At 38.4% G+C, this 17,788-nt stretch overlaps 1 protein-coding gene across 4 annotated transcripts in view; it reads left to right on the top strand.

The window, feature by feature from the left end:
* OBI1 (ORC ubiquitin ligase 1) overlaps positions 1–16,851 on the top strand; it is a 45,194-nt gene extending 28,343 nt beyond the window's left edge. For all 4 annotated transcript variants that reach the window (XM_036831805.1, XM_036831807.1, XM_036831806.1 and 1 more), the window contains one exon: positions 14,346–16,851. In XM_036831805.1, the coding sequence (XP_036687700.1) occupies positions 14,346–15,861 (1,516 nt within the window). In that variant the 3' untranslated portion in view covers positions 15,862–16,851. The remainder of the gene's footprint in view (positions 1–14,345) is intronic.
* Positions 16,852–17,788: the final 937 nt, after the last annotated feature.

Genomic DNA, 17,788 nt, shown 5'->3' with positions numbered 1-17,788 from the left:
ATTAAAACCAACAAAACATAATCCTTGCCTCCAGGAAGTTCATAATCTAATGAAGACAAGAGAAAAAATACATGAAACAGTTAAATACTAAATAGTTACTAAGTCAAATAGCAGAGACAGCAATATGAGTTCAGAGAATGGCCAGTTGGTTGCAGTGACGAGAGTCTTTATCGAAGGGGCAGGACTTGAGCCCAGCTTTGAAAGATGGAGATTTCAGTGAAGAGGAAGGCATTCTGAGCAAGAGGAAACAGCTTGAGTGGTTAGGTGTATTAAGAGGTCCCTTCAGCTCTAGTTCCTTGTCTCCAGAGCAGCCACAAGTCATGCTCAAGAAACACGGTGGCTTCCTTCTCAAACTCAGCGGAGCAGAGGTCCTCTGTGTAATTTGCACATCTCTCCATTGTGACCGTCATCATCCCACTTAAACAGCTGGTTAGCACAATTCCGCTACATCTAGTACTCCACTACATTCTGCTCTAAGCAGAAAGGCCTGTTCTCAGTCTCCTGTTTAATGGGGAATGCCAAGTGTCACACCTCCACGTGATAAGAAACAAGAATAAGAAGCTGAAGGGAGGACTTTAGAATTGCATTTCTCTATTTCTAAACTGTGCCAGGAAGTGTGATATATTTGTCCATGATAGAGAGAGGAGTTCCTTAGTGATTTTTTTGCTCGAAGGGGTATGAAGAATCGATTTGTAAAGCATTTGAGAGTCCCATGCCCTCTCTCTGAGATCTCTCTGTTCAGTTGTGACATTTTTTTTGCTCTAGTCACGCTAGGCAGAGTTTGTGCCACGTTGCCGCCTATTATGAGGCTTTAGCAGAGCAGATGTCCATGCCCTTAGCTTCTAACTTACCTTAAAGCGTAGGGTATAAAGCTCCATATACAAAATTCCATAGGTCATTTAAATCAAACCTGGTTGTAATTGGATTAATGGCTTTCCTTTCTATAAATATGTGTTTGGGAATGTCATTGTACCTTTAGTGAGATCTGTGGGTTTGATAGTATGGTAGTGTTAGGCATCATTTTTACTGCCCAGCAGCCCCAAGGCTTATCATTATGGACCAGTCTTCACCCATGCCTCAGCTCCTTCTGGGGGAAGATAAAGGCTCCAGGTACTCTCTAGATGGTGAGCATTATTTCCTGTTATTAGTACATGAAAGAAGTGCTCTGAGGAGGAAAGAACAGACGTCATAAGTCGTAACCTGCACGTTCTTCCCTTCTTGCTGTATTTGTGTTCCTTGAGCCGTCTTATCAACTCCCATGGCTTTAATAATCATCTACTTATATGTCAGAGATTACAAAATAAAATCTAAATCTTTGGCCTTGCCTTTTCTCCTAAACTGTAGATTAGTGTTTCCATCTATCTATTTTATACTTTCACTCAAGATCCTATACCTTAAATTCACCACAAAGCACAGTAGTTAAATAAATGCTTAGTTCTGGAGACAACAGTACCTGGATTCAAGTTTCCCTGCTTCCACTCTGTCTCTCTTTTCCCTACCCAGTTCATTTTCACCATGCTAAAAATTGCTTTTTATAAAGTATAAATCACACTCTTAAATCTCCTATCTGAAACTATCCAGTGTTTTCCTAAAATAAAATCCAGACTCTTCACCAACTAGTCTATGCTTGCTTATTCCACTTCATCTCATTCTTATTCCCCCAGCTAATCCTGCTCTAGCCATACTGGTCTTCTTCTGTTTCTAAAACATGCTGAACTTTTTCCCTCTGCTTAGAATGTTTTGCTTCCGCATCGTTATGTGGCCGTCTCCTTTCGTCATCAGAGTCAGAGAGGCTTTTCCTGACCATTCAATCTAAAGCAGCCCTCTGAGGTTGTCCTTGTGACCTTACTCTTGTGGAGTTTAGAATGGAGAAGACAGAACAAGAGGTCAAGCAACTAAACAAACATGGTAATTTCAGTGATAAAGGCTAAGACAGTAATACTCTGTAACATTGGTTGTGCATTAACTATGGGCTCTGTTACAAGTACGTCTCAAGTTTTAACTCATTTAAACCTCACCGGAACCTATAAGATTGGTACTACTACTGACCACATTTCACAAAAGATAAAAACTAAGATACAAAAAGTTTAAATATCTTCCCCCAAATCACAGTGCTAGTAAGTAGACAAAGCCAGAGTTCAGTTCTAGAGAGTCTGGCTCTGGAGCCTGCGCTCATAATCACATGCTATATTGCTTCGCCATGCCATGATTTTATCACTACAGTTAAGAAAACAGGCAGAAAGCTCTGTGACGTAAATCACAGCAAGATCCTTTTTGACCCACCTCCTAGAGAAATGGAAATAAAAACAAAAATAAACAAATGGGACCTAATGAAACTTAAAAGCTTCTGCACAGCAAAGGAAACCATAAGCAAGACGAAAAGACAACCCTCAGAATGGGAGAAAATATTTGCAGATAAAGCAACTGACAAAGGATTAATCTCCAAAATATACAGGCAGCTCATGCAGCTCAATATCAAAAAAGCAAACAACCCAATCCAAAAATGGGCAGAAGACCTAAATAGACATTTCTCCAAAGAAGATATACAGATTGCCAACAAACACATGAAAGGATGCTCAACATCACTGATCATTAGAGAAATGCAAATCAAAACTACAATGAGGTATCACCTCACACCAGTCAGAATGGCCATCATCAAACAATCTACAAACAATAAATGCTGGAGAGGGTGTGGAGAAAAGGGAACCCTCTTGCCCTATTGGTGGGAATGTAAATTGATACAGCCACTATGGAGAACAGTATGGAGGTTCCTTAAAAAACTAAAAATAGAACTACCCAGCAATCCCACTACTGGGCATATACCCTGAGAAAACCATAATTCAAAAAGAGTCATGTACCACAATGTTCATTGCAGCTCTATTTACAATAGCCAGGACATGGAAGCAACCTAAATGTCCATTGACAGATGAATGGATAAAGAAGATGTGGCACATATATACAATGGATTATTACTTGGCCATAAAAAGAAACGAAATTGAGTTATTTATAGTGAGGTGGATGGGCCTAGAGACTGTCATACAGAGTGAAGTAAGTCAGAAAGAGAAAAACAAATACTGTATGCTAACACATATATATGGAATCTAAAAAAAAGAAAAAAATGGTTCTGAAGAACCTAGGGGCAGGACAGGAATAAAGACACAGACGTAGAGAATGGACTTGAGGACACAGGGAGGGGGAAGGGTAAGCTGGGATGAAGTGAGAGAGTAGCATGGACATATATACACTACCAAATGTAAAATAGATAGCTAGTGGGAAGCAGCCGCATAGCACAGGGAGATCAGCTCAGTGCTTTGTGTCCACCTAGAGGGGTGGGATAGGGAGGGTGGGAGGGAGCCGCAAGAGGGAGGGAATATGGGGATATATGTATACGTATAGCTGATTCACTTTGTTATACAGCAGAAACTAACACACCATTGTAAAACAATTATACTCCAATAAAGATGTTAAAAAAAAAAAAGAGTAAGGAAGTAGAAGGTGCAGAAGCAAAGGGCTGCTTCCTCCCTCCCTCCCTTCTCTTTCTTTAATGTTTAACAGTGGCTTTATGAGGTGAATGCTTGAAAGTATTCAACATTAAATTCAATGTACTTCACATTAATATTTGCAAATACATTGTTAGCAATTCTTAAGTATTTCAAATCAACTAACTTGAAGTGCAGAAGGCTTGTTCTCAAATAACTCTTCTGAGGTGACATGAAAACTGAAAGCAGACGATGACATGAGTCCAGCCTTGCTGCCTATGTCCTTCACTTGCAAACCCCAGCACTGAGAGGCACCTGATAAATACTTGCTGAATAATTAAATAAGTAGATAAATAACATTCGATAAATTACTTGACCTGTTGGGGCCATTGCTTTCTTTATATAAAATGTGGATAATGTACTGCTTTGAGGATTAAAGGAAATAATTGTATGTCCTTGGCACAGCATGTAGCACAAAGAACCGGTAGAGGTTTGTGTCTAAATAACTGTATCCCACACAAAAGATTGTTTATCCTCTTGCTTTGTTCCTATCCTCCTTCATGGCTTTACTACTCGTCCGGTTGCCTAAGATAAAAACTTCAGTCTTCCTGTGTTTCTCCACCCCTTGTCCTCACCCCACACCTAACTGTTCAGTATATTCTATCCTACCTATTAAATGCCTCGGTAACGCATCTTCTTCTTGTTCCCACTAGTTTAGATCCACATGATTTCGTGCTTAGCCGATTTTAACAACCTTCCGACTGATTGCTCTTCTTTTCCTCTCTCAACCCTGGAGCATCGGCTTTATTGTTGCCTGAATTCTAAAATATAACTTTGATCATCTCACTGCCTTGCTTAATAACCTTTGGTGATTTCCCATTGCTCACAAATTGAAGCCCAAATTTCTTAGTATAGTATGGGAGCCTCTTTACTAATATGACTTCAGCTTAGCCTTCTTAGCACCTCTCCAACCTTCTTCTTATACCCTGCTGTGCCATGCTGAATTTCTCCCTGGGCTGAGATTTGCCATGTTATGACATGTACCTTTGCTGATGTCTTTTCCTTTGCCTTCCCTGGTCCTCTCCATTAGCCTCTTCTGTTTTTATTCTACCTGGTTAATCCCTACCCATCCTTTGAGATCGAGCCCAGTTGTCAGTTTATCTATGAGACTCTCCGAGATTTCCAAGATGGTTCTTTTATCATACTGTTTTAAGGATTACATCGTATTCTGACCAGCTCTGACTGTCATGCTCAGTTAATCTACCAGCTCCTTGGAACTAATACATTTTTTTTTTTTTTGGCCGTACCACACGGCTTGCGGGATCTTATTTCCCCAACCAGGGATCAAACCCATGCCCCCTGTGATGGAAGCGCAGAGTTCTAACCACTGGACTGCCAGGGAATGCCCAAGACATTTTTTTTTAATGAACTCAGTGTGTATCTGTATGAAGTGTGAGTGTTTGTATGTGTGTGTGTATTTTTCCTCTGGGACATGGCAGAAGGAAGGAGTTCTTGCACTCTAATACTTTATACTGCTGCTTGGAGGGAACTGACCAGGGAATTAAGATCTTGAGCTTTCTTGAAGCTTAAGGTATATAGGGTTTAAGAGGGCAGAAAGTCAGAGATTCCTGGCATTCTCCAAATGAGGAGAGCAGGGGGATTTCCTGAAGTTTTCCAAAATTGTACTAGAGATTGAGAGATAGGAAGAGGAAAAGAGGAGGCAGTGTCAGGGCTTGCCTGGCTCCAGGACGATGTTTCTGGTCTGAGTCGCCTTACCTGAACCAAGTGTCCTGCCCTTGCCTGTCTCCATGCTGACAGTGAGCTGTGCCCCTTGCTGGTTCACAGGTCTGCGTCTCAAGATGTGCCAGTACTACACCTGGCTTTCAGCTTCCTCAGCAGCACCTCTGCTCTTGCTAGCCTTGGCTGTTCTCTCTTCTTGACCTTTTCTGGCCTTTTTTGTTTCTCACGGTTCTGCTCTGACAAATGCCATGATTCCTGGTATTTGACCCCAGCCTGATCCGTTGACTGATTCTGCTGTGCCCTTCGGTTTTCCCGGAAGGGGAACTTGTAGACTGTCAGGGGAGCCTGATGATACCCTGGGGCCAGACTGTGACAGCTGGGTGTGCTCAGGCCCCTCAGCTGCCTGAGGGGCCCTTCTCTGGGTATTCAGCTAATTGGGGGTGGACAGTTACTGCAGTTTTCTGTCAACTTGCCTTTATTGTATTGATAAGATATTTTAGGAGCCTGTAGTGCATGCTAATGACTAAGCGGTAAGGTTGTCAGAAAGATTATGAACTGCGTGAGAACAAGGATAATGTCTTCTACGCCTTTTGTTTTCCTTCCTCATCACCTCTCAGCATACATTAGTCCTCAATAACTATCATCTGAGCAATAATTACAGAGTGGCTGGATCACAGTTTTTTGTTTTATTTTGTTTCGTGTTGTTCTTCATGCTGGGAGAGATTGATTTAACTATAGTGAAAAATGTATAGATACTATTAGTTCAGAGATTTTTAAGTATGCTTTTTTTCACCCAACAACAGTTGCATTCTTTTATACTATTGAGATTTTATTGTTGTTGTTAAGGTTAGTATATTTGGGGAAAAGGTATAAATCCTTTATTCCTCTGAGAACTGTAAAAAGATACGAAATAGCATGTCTAGCATGTCTCAAGGTTCTCTCCTTCCATGAAAGATTAGGATCGCCATTTATGTCATGTCAACTTTGAGGCTGATCTTTTAGGGCAGAAAATTAGGGCATTTCTGCATGGAATTGAAATGAGATATATTTATCAGATAGAATGGAATTTATTCCACAGTAAAAAGAGTAGTCCATCTTCAGACAGTGAATATAGATGTGGGTTAGCCCTTTTTAGAGACTTATCACAAAAAAGAACCTGTTCCTCTTCAATTTACATATGCTGCCCAGCAATTGGGTGTTTTCTATTAAGAATTTCTAGGTATCACAGCAAGAATTTTCACCACAATTTTTAAATACAAATGCATGGTTAGTTCAATAAAATAAACACACACAAAAAACCTTTCTTTAAAATTGTGTTAATAATACGAGCTTTTTTTTTTTTTGGCTGCGTTGAGTCTTCGTTGCTGCGTGCGGGCTTTCTCTAGTTGTGAGCAGGAGCTACTCTTCGTTGCGGTGCACAGGCTTCTCATTGCTGTAGCTTCTCTTGTTGTGGAGCACGGGCTCTAGGCGTGCAGGCTTCAGTAGTTGCAGCATGCGGGCTCAGTAGTTGTGGCACGCGGGCCCTAGAGTGCACGGGCTTCAGTAGTTGTGGCGTGTGGGCTCAGTAGTTGTGGTGAACGGGCTTAGTTGCTCCGTGGTGTGTGGGATCTTCCCGGACCAGGAATCAAACCCGTGTCCCCTGCATTGGCAGGCCGATTCTTAACCAATGTGCCACCAGGGAAGTCCCTGAGCTATTACTTTTAAACTCTGTTCTCCGTTTGAAAGCTTGCCAATCAGACTCTACCTTAACTTTTAAACAGGACTTTTGGGAGGTGGAGGAAGAAGGAATGGCTGCAAGGGCCTAAATTCTTTGTCTAGTTCCACTGTCCATGTGACCTTTGTCTTTAGGGGGAAATTGTGGCTTTTTTGTTGTTGTTCCAAATATTGGAGCACTTTCTGTTTTGTGATAAATATAACAATATAAGATGCAATATAACATAGCTTGTGTTTTTTGTTCCTATTAGAACCCTAGATAAGTAAGTACCTATGTGATATTTAGGTCCTAAAATTATACATTTAAAATTTTGCTCATTTCACATTGGTAGCTTTGTTTCCTTATAGTTGAAGATGCCTGCTGATTGTGCATGAGGTAGACAAGAAGATCATGTATGCTTTTTATGCATAGCACAATTAAAGATGGAGCTTCCAGTTTATGGTTCTGGTTCAGATTTATTATTCATATCTCTGGTTAAAATAGTCAACCCTTTTTGGGTTGGCATTTGCCAGGTTGATCTGTCTGTGCTATAGTTTCCTACAAGGCCATTTTAATAAACGATCTTTGGAAGTTTGAAAACACTCTTGAACTTATGTCTAGAACATAATAGGTGTTTGATAAATATTTATTGGCTTTGTGCATACATATCTGAATGTATTCCTACATCTTGTTATTTCCTCTCCATATTTCTAATAGCAAATGTATGTATTAATAAATACTACAACAATTCTAGTCCCTTGACCATATATACAGACTTGGCACTCAGTAGACATGCTTGCATTTTGTACTATGTCATAGTATAAATAGGTGCTGACATTACTTAAGAAGGGATCTTATGTTCAAGCATCTCATATGGCTTCATACATGGTGTTTGGACTCAGACAGACTTGGCTTCTTGCTGCTTCCTTTCTGCATAACCTGGAAGAAGAGACAACCTTTATAAGCATCTCATTTTTCATCTTTAAAATAAGAATAATAGATCTGGCTTCATAAAGTTAACATGACAATTAAATTAGGTAAGTTAATATATATCAAGCACATAGCAATGTCCTTGACACAAGTAAACTTTCAGTGAGTTGTGGCTGCTGCTGTTATTGTCACCAGCGTTGTCGTTAGTAGTCACTTACAGCATTGTGGGAGATTTATCTGTTACATTTACTTTTGGTAATTTCCATCCGCAGAGTTCACTTGCCTTTATTTATTTATTTATTCGGATGTTGGGCCAGGGAATAGAAACATTGTCTTGAGTCTCCAGGAGGGAAGAGGTTTTCCTGTTCTCTTTTGGTTCGCCTCATGTTGTTTCATATAGTTTTGTGGACTCAACTAGTGTGACAGGGATTGGCCGTAGACAGTACTTTTATGATTAACAAATTCTCTAGGAATGTAACATTTTCATAACTGTTTCATTTAAACAGAGAAAACTCTCTTGAAGAAACACTGGCAAGTCATCAGGTTCAGCAGTGGATGAAAATGTATAGGGCACTTTCCAAAGCTTCTCTACTAGTTTAAGGACAGAACACTCTCCCCCATCCTCCTGATACTCACACAGGGATGAGAATAGATATGAGTAACGCACAGACAGCTCACTGGGAGCAGGTGAGAGAAAGGCCCCCACCACCAAATACAGTTCTGAGCTGCGGGCAGTGCTGTCCTCCCTGTATTCTTTCCCTGGAATACGCCTCCTCCCCATCCTGTACACACATGCGTACAGCAGAGCACAGCGCTGGACCTCCCGCTTTCCTTCCCAGTCCCACCCAAACTCAGCTCCTAAAGAGCTCATATTACAAACTACTCACTTAAGTTCTGTGTCGTCAAAAACTTAAGGAATCTTTAACCCACACATTATGCTGTAGGAGAAAATACTTAGGAAAGGGAAAGGAACGATAGAAAAATTTTTCCCCTAAAACTTTTATCTCTCTTCCATGTTTTAAGTAAAGAAGATACTTTCCTAGTATCTCCATAAGTCAGGGAATGAGAAGATATGCAACTGCAGCTATATAGCCAGGCAACTCTGCAATAAAATTTACTGTATCATCCTGGGTCATTCTTTTCCTAGATAAATGTAACAGTTCTTTTAAAAACAATTGTTGAGACTCACTTAAGTTTACTTGGTTTTCCCACATACCAAGCATTACTTTAGTACAGGTAATCCTCACTTTGCATGGTTGTATAGAATCATAAAAATGACCATTCAACCTAAAACCATGCAAAGCACTCTCAATAATCAGTGAGAAAAATCAAATTGTTCTATAAACTTTAATAATTTTTATCAAAACATTAAATCTCTTACTGTCAGTTAGAAATGTATATGAAGATGAAAAAATAGTAAAACTGATACTTATTTAGTACATTAATATTTTTATAGTACAATTTAAAACATTAGAAACGTTGAGAATTGAAATGTTTTATTTCTTTATAAAAAACTTAGAGAATAATTTGAATAGTGCTTGCCTTCTTAGCATATAGCTTATGATATGAAGGCAGCAACTTTTCTAACGCTTCAACAACTATTCCTAAGTTTGCATCAGCTTTACATTTAACCCTTTTGTGCTTTCAATATTGTGAAATAGCTCCATGTTGCTTTAATGTGAAGTTTTTTGCCAGCCTGTCACTTCCTCTAGACATCTTTATCCTTTTCATCACAGCCACTTCTTTCATTTATGTCAACAAGTTCGCCTTTCCCAAGTTCCTCTGGCTTACCTAGGGTCTCTCAAATAGTGACAATTTCAAAATTCCCACAGTCAGCTATTCTTCTCTACATTTACATTTGATTCTAACTTTACTACTGGCATTAATCACTTTTCCATTTCTTTGCTGTACCTCATCTTTGTTGGCTAGTTGTCTTTTGATTATCCATTTTTGTAAAATGTCATGTGGCAGCACAACTATATGTTTTATTGTCTGTGTGTAAGGTGAAGAACAGGTGCACAGTCACTTTCAGACTTTGAGAGAAGTGACCTGATTGGTCATGGTTCATGATGCACGGTCTGTTGTTTATATAGTGTTTTGTGAACTGAAAAGCTGGCAGTGAAGTTTTACTTTATGCAGCTACTCACAGTTAATATAATGTGGTAAATTTGAACCATGTTGTTCAGTGACTGGTGGTATTTAACTAAACTGCGGTAACTGAAATTTGTACATTTCGAAACCATCAAGGACCTCGATACTGAAGACCTATCAGATAGGCTGGATCACAAAAGCTGGTCCAGATCCAAAGATTGCTTTCACTTTGTTTCACTCTTACCTCAGGTAGTAATTAGGAAAAGATATAAAATCAAAGGTACATGGAAGGCAGAGGGGCTCACTTCCCCAGAGCCCCTCTTGTTCCTCAAGAAGATGTTTCTGAAGTTTGGTGGTCTCAGCAACCCACTGGGCTTTGCTGCATTAATCCCTTTTGTTGGGGCTGCCATTGAGAACTAGAGGGGCAAAGTAAATTACTCAAGTTTCACAGCTAGTTAATGGCTGCATAGCACTAGAGGTTAATTCTTTTGATACTTGGTTCTGGCATTTATTCTTTTACCACATTTGCTTTCTTCTGACACCCTTCAAACACGTCCTGTTCCTCCTATGTGATGAGCTATGAGAAAATGTGGTCTTGGGAACTTTTCATTATTAGAGATGCCCTTACTCTAGTTATAATACCTCAGAGGTCAAACCAATAGGACTTTTCATTTCTCTTACTTCTAGTAGGGACAGGACCAATCTTGTACCTATGTAGCTTTTTGAACAGGGGAGCTCTCAGCCAGAATGTGTACATCAGTTAACGTTGCAAGATGAAAAATCCTTTAAGCTTCTCCTTAGATTTTAGCAAAACACACTTCTGATATCAGATGCAGCCCCCAAACTGCTTTATGTTTTCTCTGACATAATGAAGCCCTTGGCCATCACTGCTGCTTTGAAAATCAAAGCCTTCTGGTCTCTAATGGAATGTTTATAAAAATACTCCATTTTGAAATTTGCACAGGAAAAGGAAGTATGGTAAATGATATTAGAAATCCCTCTGGCTTGCCTTGGCATTGATTCATTTAATGTTATGTAGTCTGGAAATATCTGGAATTAGTGTGAATAAGAGGGAATTAATACCCAAAGTTAAATAAGCTCTTATCCTCATTGTTTTCATCTGTGGAAGTATAGCATCAGGTGTGCATCTCTAATTGTTATTTCTATATGATCAAGTAAATTGTCTCTAATATTTGTATCTAGGGTAAGCTAAAAATATGTCAGAAGTCTCATCTGTTTGCATTCTCTTGCTAAGGTGAAAGTGGAAAGTTTTTTTGGATGGAGTAGAGTGTAGAACAGCAAGCCTGTACAATAAAAAGAACTATACTGTGTATGTATGTCATTCTCTGTTGCTTTCCTTGGTGTCAGTGAAAAAAAGAAAATAAGCAGTCAAACGTATGAAACATTTAGTTTAGTAATATAGTGACTCATAATACTTACATGTGAAAGAGGCCCAAGGACCTTTGGATTATCCTGTGGTGTTGGCTCTGTCTTGATGTAAGGCATTGATGTATCTTAAAGTAAGAAAATAACATCTATTCAAAAAATATTTAATGAGAAACTACTGTGTACTGAGAATTGTTCTAGGGAGCTAACCATAATTCCTGCTTTCCTGGAGCTTATACTCTAATGGGGGTAGAGAGAGACAGAAAACAGATAAGCTACCTGGACCGATCAATTAATTGATCAGTTCATTGGGTTTCACTATATATTTCTTTTAGTTTGCCCACCAGCACAGTTCCCTTATTAGAATGGTAAAAAGGTCTGACTATTCGAAGTGTTATAGACTTGCAGAGTATTGAAATAGAACTTAGGGGAATTGAGGGCTTTGACCTTTTAGAAAACAGCCAGCTCCATCAGTGACTCCTTGCTTGTCCCTCTCACATGGGCTTAGTTGCTGGCCTCTGTTGTTAGTTCTCATGGCACTTCAGCTTTCTCTCTGAAGTAATACAAAAAATATACTTAGGCTATCATTTTGACTTCAGCTCAGAACATTTGTTAACTAACTTCCTTTAAAAACATAATAATAAACAAATTAGGGGCAAATATAGCATCATAAAATGACATTATGTCTGAAATTCCAGACTAAAATCTAGAATAAGAAGCTGCTAATATTTTGGGAAACATTCCTTATTTGTCACTACTTCTTATGTAGGCCTTTGAGTTCCCAAGGACATCCTTTGGTAACAGCTGACTTACTATCTAGTAACATTATTTGATTTTAAACCATTTGATTTTATTTTTCATCTGAGGATAGTTTTATTATAAAAATTGCACTTAAGAAAAAGCAAATTTTGTCTTGGCAAGCAAATTTAAGGCTGTCACTTTTGCTGTTTGCATTAAATAAACATGCTACATAGTTTTTCCATTTAAAAATATGGGGTTATTTGACTATGCCAGAGTAGTTACAGTCAAGAACCCACAAATATTTATTTTTCACTTTTTTTTACTTTTTGGCCACACTGCACGGTATGTGGGGTCTTAGTTCCCTGACCAGGGACTGAACCCGAACCCCCTGCATTGGAAGTGGGTGAGTCTTAACCACTGGACCGCCAGGGAAGTCCCAAGAACTCACAGATATTTTTGCTGAATGAACTTAAAGATCTTTGTCCACCTTTTAAAATTCTCTTGCAGAAACTACCACTCTGTCAAATAGTACATTTACAAAACAAAACATTTTTCTTTGGTGAAAAAGGAAAAACTCCCATCATTCATTTAACCAAATACTCATAGCAGTAAACTTTGTCTTTAAAACAAGGAGGCTTGTTACTGAAGTTGCTTTTGTTTTTGTTATACCTCTGGTGTTTGCTTTGATTTTTAGAGGTTGAAGGGAGTGTGCTCTTCCTGGGAGATCAGTTAATTGCAGTGAGTAGGTCAGTATTTGGCAACACATCTTTTAAGGCCCTTTCTAACCCTGAGATTTTATGAATCTATATTTACCTTTGTCCCTGCTTTTATCCCTTAGTGACAAGAGCAGGGATCATGTAGAGGAGAGCTGGAGAGTGAACTGGGCTACAGTTTAGGAGGAGGTGATGGGCGTTGAGTGAGAGTCATACAACATATAGTTGTTGACGCAAAGAGGTACAGTTACTGTTGGCTCCTTCTCCGTTTTAATTTTTTAATACTTAGTACATTTTCTTAATTGTAATTATTCTTTTGTAATTAGGGAAAAAAGAAAGAAAAAGATAAACCCATAGATTAAAACAATTTTTAGAAGTCACCTTCTCAAGTACCTTGCTCAAAACAGACAATCCCTGAATTCTTCAAGATGGGCCTATATTTAAGTCATCAAAAAGATGATTAAGAAAAAGCTTTTTAAGAGAACTTTTGTGGAGAGAAGTTATTTTTCATGGGGTTAGAATGTAAGACTTATGTTTATTGACTCATAAGAAGCAGTTTCCTGAAAGATGGAATTTCCTTTGGTAGTCAGATCAGATAGAATTTAAGATAGATACTTTATGTCCCTTGGAGCTGGGACAGTCTTATTGATCCTTTTATCGTCAGCTCCAAATATACCACGAGCCATACTAGGTGCTCAAAAATTGTTTTCTTAGCTGAACACCAGTACCCATTCTTAAGGGAATAGTGGAAACAAGATAATCCCAAGTGAGAGGAGTGAATTTTTGTTGTGTTCTTTTTCATTTATTCTTCAAAATGTTCCTTTTCAGAAAATGTGAAAATGTTTTTATGTGTAATATATTGGAAGCACAAGCATTGACTTTGTATCTCAAAGTTGGAAGAAATGAAATTGATGTCCCACACGTTGTGAAATGCCAAAAATAAATAGAGCTGAAATGAATTAAAGCCCAGTATTCAGAAAGGCCAAGTAAAAACTTCAGATCAAGGGTAGCTATAATTGAAAGGGTCCAAATAAGTGTTTAAACCCACTCCTGCTGGAACTGCTAAGATTTCTGAATTTCAAATTGGCATTTTATGTTTGACAAGGTGACATTGTGTAAGGAATGTATTGTAAAACAGTGCTGTACAATAGGAAAATGATTGAATGTAAATATTTCAAGATGTGGACCACTGTTCAAATGTTATCATAAATCTTTGCCATTGTTTTAGGGTATAACTCTTCATGCATATATGAGCTGAACTGATAGCGCCAGCTCTTAGGAGGGAAATTATCAGCGAGTTTCTGCCTCGCTGCTACTACTAGTATGATTTGACCACAGAAGTATCCTATTAGGTCTTTGTCATTATTATCATATGCTCATTAGTACATAAATGGGGAAACCCTCTTTTGAAGGTACTACATCTGTCATTGCTCTTATCCTGTTCATTGAGTGGTCTGAAATGTCACTGTTATGTGAAATTAGAATGAGCGGAGACAGTTTGCACTCTTAAACTTCGAAAAGGAAAGAAAAAATCTTGAACTATAAGGGTAACGATCCTTCCATTCTTTGCAGGTTTGGAAGGTTTACAGTAGCTGCTCTTCAGTCCAAAGTAGAACAGTATGAACGTGAAACCAATCGCCTCAAGAAAGCCCTGGAACGAAGTGATAAATATATAGAGGAACTAGAATCTCAAATTACACAGCTAAAAAATTCAAGTGATGAGAAGGAAGCTATGAATTCCATTTGCCAGAGAGCACTTTCTACAGATGGCAAGGGGAGCAAAGGCACCGAGGAGGATATGGCATCCAAGAATCAAGGTGATGCTGCCAGAAAGCAGCTTGGCTCATCAACCTTGAATTCACACCTGGCAAAACCTTCTAGCAGTTCTGTCAGACAGGAAAGCACCAGCAAAACAGAACCAAATTGTTCTAAGAACAAAGACTTATATCACAAACGGGTGGAAATAATGTTAGATGTGACAGATACAAGTATGGATACTTATTTGGAAAGAGAATGGGGTAATAAGCCAAGTGATTGTGTATCCTACAAAGATGAAGAACTCTATGATCTTCCAGCTCCCTGTACTCCTTTGTCCCTTAGTTGCCTTCAGCTCAATACGCCAGAAAATCGAGAGAGCTCTGTGGTCAAAGCAGGAGGTTCCAGAAAGCACTCAAACCATCTCAGAAAATTGGTGTTTGATGATTTTTGTGATTCTCCGAATGTTTGTAATAAAGATTCTTCAGAAGATGATAGAAGTGAAAGTGAAAAGAAATCAGAATGTTTTACTTCCCCAAAGACAGGGTTTTGGGATTGTTGTTCCACGAGCTATGCCCCCAGCTTGGATTTTGAAAGCTCAGAAGAGAACACGATAGCAAATTGTGTTGGAGAAATTTCTTCAAAATTGAATGAGAAATCAGGCTCATGTTTATCCAAGAGGTTGAATTCTCTCCGCTCCTTTGAAATGAATCGGACAAGAACATCCAGCGAAGCATCAATGGATGCAGCTTACCTTGACAAAATCTCGGAGTTGGATTCAATGATGTCAGAGTCAGACAACAGCAAGAGCCCTTGTAATAACGGTTTTAAGTCATTGGATTTGGATGGCTTAGCAAAGTCATCTCAATGCAGTGAATTCCTTGAGGAACCAGATAAGCTGGAGGAAAGAACTAAACCAAACCTTTCTAAAGGTTCTCTAACTACTGATCAGTTAGAAAATGGAAATGAATGGAAACCCAATTCTTTTTTTCTCCTCTCTCCATCTGACCAGGAAATGAATGAAGATTTTTCACTCCATCCCAGTTCTAACCCAGGAACCAATGAAATCAAACCCCCAAGCTGTTTGTTTCAGACTGAGTTTTCCCAGGGTGTTTTGTTAAGCAGTTCACACAGGCTATTTGAAGATCAAAGGTTTGGGTCATCTTTGTTTAAGATGTCCTCAGAGATGCATGGTCTTCACAACCACCTTCAGTCTCCTTGGTCTGCTTCCTTTGTGCCCGAAAAGAGGAATAAAAATGTGAATCAATCAACAAAAAGAAAAATCCAGAGCAGCCTTTCCAATGCCAGCCCATCAAAAGCAACTAAAAGTTGACTCATTAGAAAGGTGTCATTTATGTTTTTGTCCTGAGAGGAATCTAAGATTTTAAAGTTACTTTTTCCCCTCATAAAAGCTCTATACCATTTTGAATTGATAGTCTTTCGTCAGGTGTCAAGTCAGAATGGTGGATTAGCCTGTACCCAGGATACTTTTGTTCACTTTGAAGAGTTTAGTCTTTTTCATTTTCATTGGGGATCTTTTTGACCAGAAAAGGTAGGGTGAGAGTTTCTTTTGAATGAATATTATACGTATCTGGTTTGGGTATATTTTGTTTTCTTGAATCTTGATTGAACTCTTCAGGTACAATGGTCTATTAGTAAGCATCAGTTATCTTCAGAACTTGGATTTTTTAAATAAAACTTTTGGTGTTGTCCACATACTGCTCATAAGACACTTGAGTTTCTTTAAAGCTTTTCCTAGGGTGGAAATTATTTTGCCTGTCCCTTTTTATTTATGTTTAGTGATAGGCCAACTTTTATTCAAGGCCATGATGGGGAAATAGCACTCGAACCTTAGTCCAATACTCATCTACTTTTTTTTTTAGGTTTTATGTATATGTTTGCATTTTTAACATTGTGTTCTGTCCAGTTTTTGTGAAAATGTGTTGCTAGTATGAAAGAATACATTTTCTGTATGAAAATACTTGTTTTATGTCAGGTAGCTTTCCTTCGCTCATCTTTTTGTGTGTGTTGAAAATCAGAAATTGAGCCTACTTTAGCAAGAAGTCATGGAACAGTTGTGTTTGGAGGAACCTAAACATGGTAGCTTCATCGTTTCAGATATACAGGTGCAGAAGCACTCATTGCCAAGTTCTTGATCCACTTATGTCCCAGGGGAACTTTCTTTGGAGTGGTAAAGTTCTTGTTTGCATGTTACTGTTCTTCATGGAAACTGTATGCATGGTAGCATTCTTGCTTGCACTGTTTTCCTTACTTAAGAAAAAGAAGTTTCAGTTGGCTAAAAGATTATCTTTTATGAAGGCCCCAAAAAACTTTTTCATGAAGAGTGTAAAGGGGGTGAGAATAGGTGAGCTAAGCACAATTTTTAATTTAGACTCTGAAAAGGTATATTATTCTGAACATGTTTGGTATGCCCATATAGGTCTTTAAAAATGGTTTGTATGTTAATGACTTGTTTATCTAATGTGCACTGAACATTTTACATTAATACTGTACTGTTTTACAGTAATACTGCATGCTTTTCTATGTGAATTGAATAAAGGATGTCATAAGCACTGTAATCCTTGATGTTGTCTCATGTTGAATTAGCCTATAAAGACCAGTAAAACTTACCATTTTTTATTGATCTTTTAATATAGGGGTTGGTGGACTATGGCCTGTGATCCTAATTCTGGCCTGTACCTGTTTTTGTGAAAGGCCTGTAAACCAAAAATGGTTTATAGATTTTTAATGGCTTTTAAAAATCCAAAGAATATTTCACAAGACAGGAAAATGGTATGAAATTCAAATTTCAGTGCTTTTAAATAAAGTCTTATTAGAACACGGCTGCACTTACTTGTTTACATTTTATCTAGGACTGCTTTTGCACTGAAACAGCAGAGTTGAATAGTCTTAACAGAGACCATATGGCCCACAAAGCCTAAAATATTTACTGTTCGGCCTTTTACAGAAAAATTTGCTGACCTCTGTTATAATAGACTCAGGATTCAACAAAACCATAAAAGTATAAAAAGTCACTTTTATGATTTGGAGAATCATGACCTCTACTTTTAGAAGTAATAAGAGCCTCCTTCCCCCAAAAAGGCTTAATATAAAGCGTAATTTTTGTTCTATCATATTTTTTCCAATAAGTATTTATGCATTACTTTGTCTTTCTGATAATGTTTAAGCTAATGGATACTTTCAGAGATATTGCAGTTTAAATATCTTTGACAATGTGGATATGCATTTGAAATTCTATT

Source organism: Balaenoptera musculus, chromosome 18 (genome assembly GCF_009873245.2).
Source record: "Balaenoptera musculus isolate JJ_BM4_2016_0621 chromosome 18, mBalMus1.pri.v3, whole genome shotgun sequence".
Classification (NCBI taxonomy): Eukaryota; Metazoa; Chordata; class Mammalia; order Artiodactyla; family Balaenopteridae; genus Balaenoptera; species Balaenoptera musculus.
The sequence above is the reverse complement of the archived record's forward strand: the minus strand, read 5'-3'. Positions and strand labels throughout refer to the sequence as shown.